The sequence below is a fragment of the Entelurus aequoreus genome, linkage group LG02, assembly GCF_033978785.1.
Source record: "Entelurus aequoreus isolate RoL-2023_Sb linkage group LG02, RoL_Eaeq_v1.1, whole genome shotgun sequence".
In the NCBI taxonomy this organism is placed as follows: Eukaryota; Metazoa; Chordata; class Actinopteri; order Syngnathiformes; family Syngnathidae; genus Entelurus; species Entelurus aequoreus.
Window position 1 is genome coordinate 53863726 of NC_084732.1, and position 15813 is coordinate 53879538.

The following is a 15813-nucleotide window of genomic DNA, read 5'->3' on the forward strand; positions in this document are numbered from 1 at the left end:
ACCTCAGTAAAAAGCTGCTACGAAGAAAGCCTTCCATGTCAGCATGTGGGGTTCTGGCAGGAGAAATAACAAAGAACCATTTTCACTATGGAACGAGTACAAATCAAGAAACAGAAAAGCAGTTAAAAGGGGAAATCGAAAAGGAAGAAAGAAAACACACAGGAAATACATGTTCTTCTTATAATATGACATGTCTTTAATTAAATTGAAAATATAGCTACGCATCCATAGAGTCATTTTTATGAACTGACATCATTAATTATACCTTGTTGCATCGAGGGAGTACATTTGCATACAACGTTGGTTTGCACAGAGAGTCTGATGATATGTTTGCAACACGTAAACTACTGATCATGATACAGACCTTCCCACAACTGTGTACAGATATATACATGGACATCCAGCTTGCTAACCGCAGATCCCAGCGCAGCTCTAGTTTATTCAGATCAGCCAACGGTGGTCCAGCTGCAGCACATGTGTGGCGAGTGTGCTGTGGCTTCTGGGAGCCCTGGCCACAAGGGACGCAAGATGGGCCGCGTAACGTCAATGAGGCAGGAGGATGTGGTCATGATGTCATCGCTTGTAGGGGTCGTTCAGAAGCCTTATCCACAAAATACGGGACATGTACGGCTAAAAATGACTTCCAGCGGAGTTTACTATTTGATCGTAGAATGTGCACTTTTATTGTGTTATGGTTGGTTAGAAAGGATTGGGACTTGCATGTGCTTCAAGTGGCAAACTATGTAACAGATTTTGAGGAGAAAACTTGTCAGAAATGCATTAAATCTTATAAATTAACTTACAGCAACAATAAACAAATACTGGATTGTACGGCACCCCTCCACTAATCTTATATTTAAGACCTATCCAGTCCACAGGTTGAAGTTCAATCTGGTTTTAAAGTCAGCAGTTTTCAACACCAATAATTCAAACACCTCATCATGAATAACCCAAGAGCGAATGGCATCCCAGTCCTTAAACACTATTAAGAGTTTCAGTGATATGTGTGTAATTTGGCATTTTCTCTCCTTGCTATCTTGGCTCGAGAGACAATGGAAAGAATGAGCCGGGCCCAAGGACACTATGTCTTTCAGTCTGGCCAGCACTTAGCGAAGCAGTGGATCCACAAGGCCCAGAGGGCTCAGCCGAGACTTTTCTCACAATAAGGTGTCTGGGGAAGCGGGAGAGCCATAGCCAGGGGCTCTGCCTCTATGCTCTTTTTTTACACTCAACTGGGCTGAGCACACATAATGCCATCACCACACAAGCGCACACCAAGCCGGTGACAACGTGAGAAAACACCCGTCAAACAGTGCAAAACAGATCAAGCGTGTATCCTCACTTCTTTGAGTGCAAAAAGCAAACATACTCCACCAATGGCACAAACGGAAACAATGACTAAATCATAACTGACAATTTGCAAGTATGCAGTCGGACAAAATGTATTAAGAAGTTTGTAGGGTATTAAATGGCAAAAAAGAAAGTGTGTGCCTTGATCATTCCACAAGATGTGACAGCTTAGGCCAGTGCTTCTCAAATAGTGGGTAGGTACCTCCTGGTTGGGTGTGAGCACGGGGTACTTTTATTATTTTTGTCTACACACTATAGTATTTATGTTAGAACGATACACAAGCCAGCAACTAGGTGGCAACAGCGCTCAATCAAATCAGCAGGCTTCCTGTCCTACCCTTGTAGAAGTAGTAGGTACACAGGAACACATGTGTACATAGCTAACAGAGGGGAAGAGATCGAGAAGTTTGTGACAGGAATGACAAAAAAAAAAGTTGTCGTCAGCGGCATGTGTAAAGTATGTAACTTACACATTGTGTTGTACAGATAAATGACTACCCCAGTTGGCTCATGAAAGAAAATAATTGAGAAGCACTGGATTAGGCTATGCTGGGGTTCTATCTATATCTTATGTTTCATTCCATTATCCCTTGTTCTTTCACTTTTGCTCTCCCTGCCTGTGTTTCCTCAGCTGTGTAGACTGTCTCTAGCCCCATTGTGGTCAGGAACAACTGAACTTAGCATATGGAAGCAAAGGTGCGGTTTGGAACGCTAGCTACCAAATTCAGGAAAATGTGAGTGAGATCCAATACATTTGCTCCTCCTTGAGAAAAAAAACAAAAAAAACGCAAGAATGGCTTTAAATTAAGGCTTAACCACAATTCAAGGGCAGGGAGAATCGACATCACGAAGTTGGCCTGCAGTGGTTTGAATAGCGCGGCAGCCCATTCGAAGAATAAGCCCCTGCCAGCTCCCTCTGCCTCACCAAGTCTCCCACCATCTGCAACAAATGTGCTCTATTAAAGCAGTACCATATGGACAACAAGCTAGTTATTAACACGGCTTCAGCACATCCCCTTAACCTAGGCCAGATTTCAAACTTGCAGTCAAATTGACTGCTGATTTAATGCATCACCAGCAGCCATGTGGGTCTTGGCATGAGATGGCGCTCTCAGTCGTCATTCATTAACAGGCTCACGAAGTGTGCAATGCACCTAAGGTGCAGGAATTAGCTGCACACATCCTGTCATTGGTATAACTCTGAACCACGATACCGCTATCCAAACTCAAGGGTGCTGAGAACAAGATGAGTCAAAGAGCTCGGATACCTGAACAGTGCAGAGTGGAAACTATCTTAAGAGCAGATGTACACTTAAGGTGGAACCAGGAGCTCTTTAACAGTTGCCCTCAGTCCTTCCACACTGATGGATCAACTATTTGCTCTGTCTGTATGGATCCAAAGTGACAGTGATTAACCCTTCAGGTTGTGAGTGGGAGTGAGGGGATGGGGGTGACTTCAGTCCCAGTAGGCCGGGGCAGCCATGTTGACTCCTCTCCCCTCTTTGAGTATTGGGGGACCCACACACCGTTCACAAAGCCATGCTCTCTTTTCCTTAACCATGACGCCACAACCATAAGTCTTCTGTTCTGTGGCCCAGAGACAACACACACACATGCACACCAAATCAATTACAGCTCTGTGGTTTCAAGCTGACTCCAATGCTCACTACGTTTTGTTTATTTTTTTCCCCTGCCGTCTAAGCTGCTTCGATACAATACATACTGTATTAACATGGAAACACATTTTTCTGTACAGTGTGGTCTTATTTTACTCTGGGTTTTTTTTCTTTATGTGTTGTCATAACATGTGTGAAACACCTTCAAGAAATATGTAAATCACAAATGTAGCTTAGTGAATATTGCAAATGTCACTATTGTTCCAGACCATGCCCACATGAAATTGGAAAACTCATACCCTTCTTTGTGTTTTGGCCTTGCAAACGCATACTTTTTTCCTCAAAAACGTACACTTTTAAAAACGCTGGCCTAGGGGAACAGATACAAAACACTGTCTTCAACATGTGTGAGTGGACGGCTTTAGCAGAGAGTTACAGCTTGCCCTGGTCTGATGACGTCACCATTATGTCATTTCTAAAGTATTTCCCCATTGTGGGATCAATCAATCAATCAATGTTTATTTATATAGCCCTAAATCACAAGTGTCTCAAATAAATAAAGTCTAACCTAAACAATACTGACTTGTTGGCACTAGAGGACGTATCGTATGTTTAAACGTAACCGTACCGCTAGTTTAACCGTGCTGCTACTTTAAAGGCCTACTGAAACCCACTACTACCGACCACGCAGTCTAAAAGTTTATACATCAATGATGAAATCTTAACATTGCAACACATGCCAATACGGCCGGGTTAACTTATAAAGGGCAATTTTAAATTTCCCGCCACACTTCCGGTTGAAAAAGCCTTCGAAGGATGACGTATGCGCGTGACGTAGCCCGAGGAACAGAGGTATGCCTTCTCCATTGAATACAATACAAAAAAGCTCTGTTTTCATTTCATAATTCCACAGTATTCTGGACATCTGTGTTGGTGAATCTTTTGCAATTTGTTTAATGAACAATGGAGGCTGCAAAGAAGAACGTTGTAGGTGGCTGTAGCAACACAAGGACCACTTACTCGGATAGCAGACGCCTAGCCGATGCTAGCAGACGCCTAGCCGATGCTAGCAGACCCACCGCACGGATGATCTGGTGAAGTCCTTCGTCGCGCCGTCAATCGCTGGAATGCAGGTGAGCACGGGTGTTGCTGAGCAAAGCAGATGAGGGCTGGCTGGCGAAGGTGGAGCGCTAATGTTTTTATCATAGCTCTGTGAGCTCCGGTTGCTAAGTTAGCCTTAGCAACAGCATTGTTAAGCTTTGCCAGGCTGAGATCTATTAACCGTGTAGTTACATGTACATGGTTTAATAGTATTGTCGATCTTCTGTCTATCCTTCCAGTCAGGGATTTATTTATTTTGTTTCTATCTGCATTTGAGACAGATGCTATCACGTTAGCTCATGCTAAAGAGCTTCGTCGATGTATTGTCGTGGAGATAAAAGGCACTGTAATGTCCATTTCGCGTTCTCGACTCTCATTTTCAAGAGGATATAGTATCCGAGGTGGTTTAAAATACAAATCCGTGATCCACAATAGAAAAAGGAGAGAGTGTGGAATCCAATGAGTCAGCTTGTACCTAAGTTGCGGTCAGAGCGAAAAAAAATATGTATTTCACTGCATTCTAGTCCGTCACTCTAACGTTTCTCGTCCACGAATCTTTCATCCTCGCTCAAATTAATGGGGTAATCGTCACTTTCACGGTCCGAATAGCTCTAGCTGCGTTGAAAACAATAGGAAAATATGAGGGAGTGAACAACTGACAACGTCACGCTACTTCCGGTAGGGGCAAGGTTTTTTTTTAACAGAGACCAAAAGTTGCGAACTTTATCGACGTTGTTCTATACTAAATCCTTTCAGCAAAAATATGGCAATATCGCAAAATGATCAAGTATGACACATAGAATGGATCTGCTATCCCCGTTTAAATAAAAAAAATTCATTTCAGTAGGCCTTTAACTTCACATTGCTGAAATGACAGATATAAACGGGCTTTGAAGTACACTGCTGAGGAGGATTGTGTTACTTAAATGAGCAAAATAGAGATCTCAATCCATTTAGCGTGTGTGTCTTCATGAATATGCAAAATGTATGCTGATTTTTAGAACGCTCACAATACTTCAGACAAAGAGATGCAAATATAATCATTCAGCACACAAAATGTGATTCATCAAGACTAAAACTGTTCTGCGATCATTGTTTTACGTCTATACTTAGGACATTTTATATCTACAGTACGTGTAAACTGGTGCAGTTACGCTCACATGGGTGTAAGAAAGGCAGTGATCGCGCATGCAAAGACAGACGATTTGGACTGTCAGAAACAAAAAATATACCTATGTATTTGACAGTATAATTTTGTAGGGGCTGATTAAAACTAACATGGTATCTTTTAGTGTTTTTTAAAGGTGTTCACTGTTTCATATAGGAGATATACAGTATAATTCAGAAAACACCTATATGAAAAAAAAAGTTTTGCAATCACGCAGACGCATTTTCTTGCGTCTAGATCATTTCAGACCTGCGCACGCTCGCAGTTAGTGCCTGTGTCTCCCAGGGTGCACCGAGACCCAGACCTAGACCTTAGTGCGCTAAAAGTGGGATCCTTGTTGATCGCACTGTGGTACTGCTACAAAAATGCCCCAGGAAAGATGTTCTTGTTGTCTGCTGCATGTTTCACAGCATAAGTAGGAGTATCAAAAAAATATTGTGGAGGGAAAGGAGTGTCTCCTATAGGCACAGCCTGCATAGTACATGCAAAATCTTCATTTAAATAGGGAAATCTGCACCACTTTTGCACGTAATTTTATAGTTTGTACATGCTGTTTAGCGCTTAGTATTTGGATCTTAGTAAATCAGGTAATAAATTGTAAAAGTGTTGGTTTAATTTTGTGTTGCAGCACACGAGCTTGTGTGCGCTTCAAACACTTAAAAATACATTCATAATGTTTCTTGAGTACTGGGTAAGTGTGGGCTAATATTTAGGTGAAATGACAAGTTAAAGACTGCTTGATGACAGTTTAATTAAATAAAGGCTCTCTGGGTGGATCGGTGGCATGTGTGGAAAGGTACTGTTAGCTTGGAAAAAACTGTCCAAGCAATACATGCATCTGCGTAGTCACTGGCAACAAGTTAAATAACAATAGTAATAGTAAGTCAAGCACACAAATCCACACTTATTGTATGTATATAAACTCTTAATGAATGCACACCTCGACTTTTATTCGGACTGATGTCAGCAGACATCAACTGACCTCAATCAACTGACATCGATGTACACACACACTTGATGTAGACACACTCTTGTGTGATGCCACACACACCTCAGTCAGAGCTGCCAGATGAGTAGTGAATTAATTTGTGTTAGCCACTCCAACATTAGCAAGGTGTGTTGAAAGGTGTCTGCTCATGTTTCAAATTAAACGCGCTGCTGGTCAGCATTAGCACCTCGCCACCCGTCGGCAACTGACACTTAGGGGGTAGGGGAAAGGATTGGAGGAAAAGAGAGGAGCCCATCCGCAGTTCACACCGGAATAATTAGAACATGTCAAGAGGAATTAATTTTCTCATTTTTCAAAAGGATACACAGAAATTACCATGTTATTATATGACAGGGTTCCTGGGAGAATTGGATTAAATTTGATTTTCTTGCGCAGCCCACACAACAAATTAAAGTCATAAATAAGATGGAAAGAAGCGGGGCACAGAGCATATGTTTGTGGCAATGAATGAAGCCAAGGGACCAAAAACAACTATCTTCATTTCATTTTATTTAAATCTGCCTGACACCGTGTGTCTGAATGACAGCAGTTGCTAATGGCTGCAGATTAGAGCCTCCTTGATATTAACACAGAGATTCCTTCATAGCAGCATTGGAACATGAAGTGTTTGAGCTGGTAAATTAACCTGTTCAACACACAATTGCTCAGTCCAGATTTTAAGACAACAACAGTATTTAATTTATGACATTGTAATACAAAGCACAGGATAACACACTGGCCCCCCATTTTTTGTATATATTGTTTTTCAAATCACCTGACATGTATACTGTGTACATAATTTATACATTTTTTAACGTAACTTTTTATATACATGTTACGGGTTATATATCTTCCATTATTGAATGTATCAAATGTGATGAATATTTAATGGACCACAATGGAAACAAGCCTTTTGGCTTTTTGTGCCATCCATGTGCCTTTTAAAGCATTACATGGATTCAATTCTTTAAGATGTCAATAAACTTCTCAATCAATCAATCAATCAATTTATGTGTCGTAGAGAAAATATTGTGATTTTCACATAATACAGTATTTTAATAGGATCCAGTGCAAAACCACATAACAGGCATCGTGTCCATTCTTAGATTGCATAGCTTAATGCTACAATTTCATAAAGGCGCTCGAAATGGGCCACCATTAGAGACGTGCACTCCCCTGGGTACCACAAACTTTAAATAATTTGCAAATCAATTAAGTGGCTACTCGAAATGCAACAGGGACTTCATACCCCAGGGTCGTGGTGCATTATCAGTCAGAGACGATTCATGGCGTTTTGGAAGAAAAGTTCATGGTTGAACTCATTAATTAATTTTAGCGGATTTTTATTTATGCATTACTTTCCACAGCTGGGGTAGCAAGAAGATTAATGGCGTGTTCTTTGCTCCTGTTTTTCACTGTATAGTGCTACTAAGTGAACTCTGTCTAACACTACAAGGGATCATACATTGAGGTACAGGACAGCAGCCAGATCTATATTGGATTTTTATTCATCAAATAAATCAGGTTTATCATTCATTTAAATAATAACAATAAACCTGGAGGTTGGATCCTTTTCCTGCGACTCAATAGCTCCATGTTTAATTACCACTGTAAAGAGAAGCCAGACAACACCACATCTAATCCACTGAGAGCATATTTTATTTTAATTACTCCATCATTCCATCGTAAATCAAGTAAAATACCGATGTATATTTATTAGATTGCATGTTTAGGACAATGTATTAACTTCAAGTGGGGCTTTCATATTGTCCCGTATATGTATAGCAAGTAGTTTTCTAAATTTACTCTCAGATCATGTCAGGTAATTAAGGTTGTCAAAATTAAAACAATTGTTAGGTGCTCCTAGCCAGAGGTTTCTGTTCAGCTACCAATCACTAATCACAGCAGGCTTTACTGAAGAAGCCAATTTAATGCATAATACATGAACAACAATTATGTTTATTTTACACTGAAGTGCTGTTATATTAATTTCCGACATAAATTGTCCTCTGCATCCTCCCTTTCATTCATACCAGGGGTCCTAAAATAGGAGCTACAATTAAATACCCTTAATTTCCAGACTATAAGCCACTATCTTTTTCACACGCTTTAAAGCCAGCGCTTTATACAATGTTGTGGCTTTTTTTTTTGCTTCACATGCTGCCAATCAATTTTGCTTCATCAAATCAGACCATTGAAATTGCTGAATGGGTCATGGTGGACCATGAAACTGTTCACGTTAAATCGAACGTACTTACAGGTATACAATCATTTAGTCAGCCATTCAAGAATTCCTTCATTCCGCACTCCATCCAGCTGTATAATCACTCGCCATACAGCAATAGAGGATATTTGTCTTTTACCAGACTGCTTCTAAGTTAGCAAATCTTTTTTTGTTTATAATGTATATTTTATGTTGCATTTAACTTTATTTTATCTAATCTTATATTTTTATGCTGCTTTATATTTATTTGTTTTCCTTTTTTGCTGCAGCTGTTATATATACTGTACATTTGTAAATTGTAATTGTGATTTGTTGTAACTGAGCTGCTGTGTGGAACAATTTCCCTTGTGGATCATTAAAGTTTGTCTAAGTCTAAGCCTATTTATCGTGTTATGGACTCACCCTCAACATGGAGAAGACACAATAAAATGCACACGACACAGCTCTAACGCCACAGGCAATCTACCCGGCCATCAATCAATCAATCAATCAATCAATGTTTATTTATATGGCCCTAAATCACAAGTGTCTCAAAGGGCTGCACAAGCCACAACAACATCCTCAGTTCAGAGCCCACATAAGGGCAAGGAAAAACTCACAACCCAGTGGGATGTCAAATAAAAAAGAGAAACAGCCGCCACACAGAACAGATATTCACCACCACTAACGGACTCCGAAAGGCCTGACCGTCGGATCTCAGGAGGAGAAGGATGCTGTGTTAAATTTGTGAATGAACACAAGCGCCTGTGTAAATATTTCATGTTTCAACGTGTGCACCAGCCAATATATGACCCAAAAAAACGTGTCCACAAATTAAGTAGGTGCGGCTAATATTTAGTTGTGCTCTATAGTTTGAAAATTACGCTTTTTGACTGACATCCCTACTTAATAGCGCAAGAAAAATCCATAGAATGACAAACTGTTTAGACTCTTATCTAGAATATGTAAAGCCACTGCCGATAAATATCACAATCCTTTACATTTCACATGAATGTTTAATGCATTGAATACATTGCATTCCCCTAGAGGGGGGGGGGGGGGGGGGGGGGGGTTACCCACATATGCGGTCCTCTCCAAGGTTTCTCATAGTCATTCACATTGACGTCCCACTGGGATGAGTTTTCCTTGCCCGTATGTGGGCTCTGTACCGAGGATGTCGTTGCGGCTTGTACAGCCCTTTGAGACACTTGTGATTTAGGGCTATATAAATAAACATTGATTGATTGATTGATTAATTCACGCACAATACATTGTCTGTTGATGATGAGATACATTAAGCTACAAGAACAGGTTAGAAGACAAAGAAGCCAAGCAAATAAACGTAATGTGTATGCTATGCGCTAACACTAATTATGTCTTGAAATTAATATGGATATGTAAAGTTGGTGAATGCTTATGTTGTGTAACATCATTATCAATTGCATTGCCTTACACGACAGGCATCAATAGGAAATGAGAGAAAAATATGTACAAAAAGAGCTGCAAGATTATATTGGAACGATTGTCTATATCAGGGGTCGGCAACCCAAAATGTTGAAAGAGCCATATCTGTCTGGAGCCGCAAAACATTAAAAGACTTTGTTGACAGAAATGTTGAAATGTACTATTTATTCTAATGGTTTTATTACAATCTTTGTAAGCTGGCTAATGTTTGCTGTGGTCTGGAACAACATGGCACACAAACAACTATGAGAAATGCAGCCAATATTACATACAGATAAAGTGTCATGATTCATGAAACATGCATATATAAATTAACATAAGTAAAAGAAATTAAATGAGCCTAAATAGCTTGTTAGCATCGATTGACTTGCAGTCATGCAGTGACCAAATATGCCTGATTAGCACTCCATAACAAGTCACTAATATCAACAAAGCTCACCTTTTTGCATTCACGCACAGTATAAAATGTTTGGTGGACAAAATGAGACAAAGGAGTGGCATAAAACACGTCTTTCTGTGGCAGCGTCGGAGAAACAAACTGTTGAGTCACAGTCCACACAACGGTGAGTTCAAGGGCCGCTGAAATTAGTAGGACAAAATGGCGCTCGCCAAATACTCTCATCAGTGAAGCATGAACACAAACATATTAAACTGTGGGCTTTCTAGCAATTAGGAAGGTTTGTGTCATGTTTGTCCTCCTACAGAAACCATATTACAACAAAAAATATATTTTTCACCCCATTTTCTTTCCATTACCATACATTTTTTAAAAAGCTCCATGGAGCCACCAGGGTGCCGCTCAAGAGCCGCATGTGGCTCTAGAGCCGCGGGTTGCTTACCCCCGGTCTATATAAAACGGTGTAATTGTGCATACATTGTGTGTCATTCCAATTGTCCACCTCATTTGATGCAGGTGTTCAGTGTGGGTGACAAACAGCAGGAGACGAGAAGGCATGTGACAAGAACAGAAACAGCTTCAAAGGCAAATTGATACTTACAAAAACTGAAAGACTTGCTCCCCAGTTTCCAGCTACTCACTGGCAAATCGGTTTTGAATTCATGTAAATGACCTGAAAAGTAATCACAAAGAGACAAAAGATGGCTTATTTAATTGTTTGTGTAACACAAACTTTGACAGTACAGTCAGTATATTCAGTGGCATGTATGAAGTCAGTGATGTACATTTGATAGAAGAATACAACAGGATCATAGTGCATGTTTTAAAAACAACATTGCCCTTTGATAACAGTGTTTACTGACATCCGAACAAACAGAGACAGAACAAATGAAAGAGAATCAGGGCCACAGTGACTGTTGGCTGAAGGTCAGTTTGTAATACAGTGGTCGTTGTTCTTTTTTTTTAATTGTACGTTGAATTTAGGGCTGCAACAACTAATGGATTAAATCGATTAAAATCGATTATAAAAATAGTTAGCGATTAATTTAGTCATCGATTCGTTGGATCCATACTATGCGCATGCACAGAGGCTACTTTTTTTTATTTCTTTTTTTATAAACCTTTATTTATAAACTGCAACATTTACAAACAGCTGAGAAACAATAATCAAAATAAGTATGGTGTCAGTATGGTGCCAGTATGCTGGGTTTTTTTCAATAAAATACTGGAAAGAATAGAAATGTAGTTTGCCTCTTTTATACAATTATTAATCGATTAATCGAAGAAATAATCGACAGATTAATCGATTATCAAATTAGTTGTTAGTTGCAGCCCTAGTTGAATTCTTTCAATGATGCTCTTGATTTGCTGAGAGGTCTTATTCTGTTTATTAGGTGTAATGTGTCTACTAAAAGACATAACTATGGCTAAGCCCAAACATACACAGGTAATTTAATCTTACAACATACACATAGTATCAGAAACTGCCGAGCTTATGCATTCCATAACATGGATGACTACTTTTTAATTGCTCATGTAAGTTGTCAATGGACACATTCTATTGTTAAATAATATGTTACAGTTTAAAGGAGAAAAGGCCAAAATGTTCTTAAATGTGAACTATTTACACGCAGACACTGAAAACAGTGTTCAGAAAGGCTCCACTAAGGACGTGCGGTCAAGGGAGGTAGGTGAGGAACAGAAAAAAAATATGATAATAAATTAGATTTTAATAGTTGTTCATTGAACTGTGTTAAAACAAATTATGTATGAGTTTAAGCATTTTTAACATTTTCTTTAGCAAAAATCACTGAGTTTCACATTTTATGATCAAATACATGCAAGGTAGAAACTTGAGATGAGACTTTCCTCTCTGCCTATAGTGCACAAGTGAACTATCCCAAGTGCACTTTGCTCAGTGCTGAGGGCACTTGGTGGAATTTAGAGTAAAAAAACTATTATGAGGCTGCCGCAGGTCTTTGCTCTCTGCTCTGTGCAAGCGAGCTTTTCCTCTCAATACAGTGTTCTGCCTTGGGGGCCGAATGTGCTGAAGACATGCATGTACATCATGACTTTGTAATGTATGTAATGTAAGTGTGACATCATTATTCTTGCTAATCAGACAATAAAATACAGAGAAACTATACAGAAAAGCGAGCAGTTTGCCATGAAGGGCCCGGGTCGTATGTCAGCTGGCAGGTGCTTGTCGTTGCCATCTTGCTGCAGCGAGGCACATCTTTGGTGGCCAGAAACTATATCGCAAAGTAGCTGACAACTGTTAAAGCTAAAACAAAATAAGAAAGGCTTTCAAAAAGTAACAGCTGCTGGTCGCATGAACTTCTTATACCAGTGTTTTTCAACCTTTTTTGAGCCAAGGCACATTTTTTAAGTTGAAAAAATCCGGAGGCACACCACCAGCAGAAATCATTAAAAAATGAAACTCAGTTGACAGTAAAAAGTCATTGCCGCAATTGTTGGATATGACTTTAAACCATAACCAAGCATGCATCAATATAGCTCTTGTCTCAAAGTAGGTGTATTGTCACGACCTGTCACATCACGCCGTGACTTATTTGGAGTTTTTTGTTGTTTTCCAGTATGTAGTGTTTTAGTTCTTGTCTTGCGCTCCTATTTTGGTGGCTTTTTCTCTTTTTTTGGTATTTTCCTGTAGCAAATTTCCCGCATCTACTTTGTTTTAGCAATCAAGAATATTTCAGTTGTTTTTATCCTTCTTTGTGGGGACATTGTTGATTGTCATGTCATGTTCGGATGTACATTGTGGACGCCGTCTTTGCTCCGCAGTAAGTCTTTGGTGTCGTCATTCTGTTTTTGTTTACTTTGTAGCCAGTTCAGTTTTAGTTTCGTTCTGCATAGCCTTCCCTAAGCTTCAATTCCTTTTCTTAGGGGCACTCACCTTTTGTTTATTTTCGGTTTAAGCATTAAACACCTTTTTACCTGCACGCTGCCTCACGCTGTTTCCGACATCTACAAAGAAATTAGCTACCGGCTGCCACCTACTGATATGGAAGAGTATTACACAGTTACTCTGCCGAGCTCTAGACAGCACCGACACTCAACAACAACACATAATTTGCGGATTATAATTACTGGTTTGTAAAAAATATTTTTAACCCAAATACCGTATTTCCTTGAATTGCGCCGGGAATATAGTATTCGCCTGCCTAGAATTACAGCCGGGTCAAATTCGTTTCGCAAAATAATTAGCGCATGCTTGGCACTTCCGCCGGGTCAAATATGAGTCATTAAATGACTCCCGCCTCCTGGTGGTAGAGGGCGCTAGTGATCCTTCTTGCGACTACCAGTACTGCAGGAGACAGGTACTGCAGAAGAAGACAACAAGCAGCAAGCATGCAGCAATTGTTTGCTTGCACTTTTACCATGGAGGATTACATATCTAAAATAAAACCGTTTTCTAAACTGGACTTTCAATCGAAGCAGGAGGTAATAATTAAAGGAATATCTCCAGAGACTTTTAAAATTGAAGAAAGAGGAGAAAGACTGCCTTTGATCAGAAGCAGCTGCACATGGACCCATTTACAAGTAAAGGTAAGATCATAATAACGTTTTTTTTTATTAAATGTGCTTTTCATGATAAGGTATGCGCCGGAGTGAGAAGAGGTTTTAAAATAATTAGAGCATGCTTGCTCATTCCGCATGGTTTTGGTAACCGCAGGAGTGAGAAAGAGGTTTTAAATTAATTAGCGCCCCTGCGGCTATTCAAGGAAATACGGTAGTGAAATTAGATCATCTCCCACGGCACACCAGACTGTATCTCACGGCACACTAGTGTGCCGCGGCACATCGGTTGAAAAACACTGTCTTATACTATTGAGCAGGGGTCTCCAAAGTGTGGCCCGGGGCCACTTTCTGCCAGCAGCTATTTTTTATTATATTCTGAAAATTTAATTAATTCAAATGCATTATTAAATAATATATTAAATATATACCGGGGGGTGGGGGGTATGGTATTTTTTTTTTTTTTGTCATAAAAAAATACAATCATGTGTGCTTACGGACTGTATCCCTGCAGACTGTATTGATTTATATTGATGTATAATGTAGGAACCAGAAATATTAATAACAGAAAGAAACAACCCTTTTGTGAGAATGAGTGTAAATGGGGGAGAGTGGGTTGGTGCACTAATTGTAAGTTTATCTTGTGTTTTTTATGTTGATTTAATATATATATATATATTTCCAAGATGGCTGCGCTTCAGAGCAGCGGCTTCGTGCGAGCGCTCCTGGAAGTGTGGACCGATTTGGCAAAAATACCCCTCAATTCAGTCAATTTCATGGCTGGCTCACAGCGTGTTCACTCCGTGATCACTTACGACCGACTTACGATTCTGGATGTGGAGAGATCGGGCCATTTTGGGCTGATAGATGCGTGTACGATGGACCTGCTCGCTAGCTTGGGAATTCTTCGCGAGCTACATCCAGCAGTGGCCTTTGAAGCAGCGGCGTCGACTTCCAGCGGAGACAGTCCAGCGAAAGAGACGTAAGCGATGCGCTCGGAAGCAGAAGCGGGGGTGTCGGGCGGGGCTAACAACAAAGCTAAATGCTTTGTTGTTAGCGGGGCTAACAAAAAAGCTAAATGCTAATCCACAAAGAAGCGCTAATAAGGAGTCTGTTAAGCTAGAACTAGCCAGCGCCAGGCTGGATAAATCCCTGCACACATAGCAATTCTTCTAGAATAATATACAACTCACATAATGTTTTTTCTGCGTCAGAGGTGGACATGCATTTTACTGAGGTGGCAAACAATCTAAAATTCCTGTCATATCAATTCCTAGATATGGTCGAAATTATTTAAAGTGCACTATGCATAATAAACGTAACAGTATTAATATTGCTACTACGGATACTTTCAACAAAAACTCCTCAAAACAGCCCACTACCTATAATATGGGCTTTTTAAACATAACGGTCATTGTCTTCCAAAACGTTATTAGTTAATGAAGTCATCAGAGACAACAATCTTGATGTCGTTGGTTTAGCCGAGACCTGGCTCAAACCAGACAAATTTTTGCGCTGGGTGAGGCGTCTCCTCCTGGCTATGCGGAACGCATATTGCCCGCCCCATTAAAAGGGGGTGGGGGTGTTGCACTAATTATACAACAAAAACTTTAGCCTTACCTCGGACCTAAATAATAAATATAACTCGTTTGAGGTGCTCACTATGAGTTTGTCACACCGCTGCCTCTCCACCTGGCTGTCATCTACCGCCCCCCTGGGCCCTATTCGGACTTTATCAATGAATTTCAGAGTTCGTTGCTGATCTAGTGACGCACGCCGACAATATAATCATAATGGGAGACTTTAACATCCATATGAATACCCCATCGGACCCTCCATGCGTGGCGCTCCAGACTATAATTGATAGCTGTGGTCTTACACAAATAATAAATGAACCCACGCATCGCAACGGTAATACGATAGATCTAGTGCTTGTCAGGGGTGTCACCACCTCTAAAGTTACGATACTCCCGTACACTAAAGTAATGT

At 40.1% G+C, this 15813-nt stretch overlaps 1 protein-coding gene across 4 annotated transcripts in view; it reads right to left on the reverse strand.

The window, feature by feature from the left end:
- Positions 1 to 15813, reverse strand: part of LOC133635813 (transcription factor SOX-6-like) — a 221121-nt gene that overhangs the window by 161494 nt on the left and 43814 nt on the right. For 2 of the 4 annotated variants that reach the window (XM_062029140.1, XM_062029133.1), the window contains exons 2-3: positions 10889 to 10960; positions 3 to 53 (exon numbers count right to left, since the gene is read on the reverse strand). In XM_062029140.1, the coding sequence (XP_061885124.1) occupies positions 3 to 37 (35 nt within the window). In that variant the 5' untranslated portion in view covers positions 38 to 53; positions 10889 to 10960. Of the gene's footprint in view, positions 1 to 2; positions 54 to 10888; positions 10961 to 15813 lie in introns of those variants that run through there. The other 2 variants (XM_062029145.1, XM_062029154.1) reach the window with 2 other exon arrangements.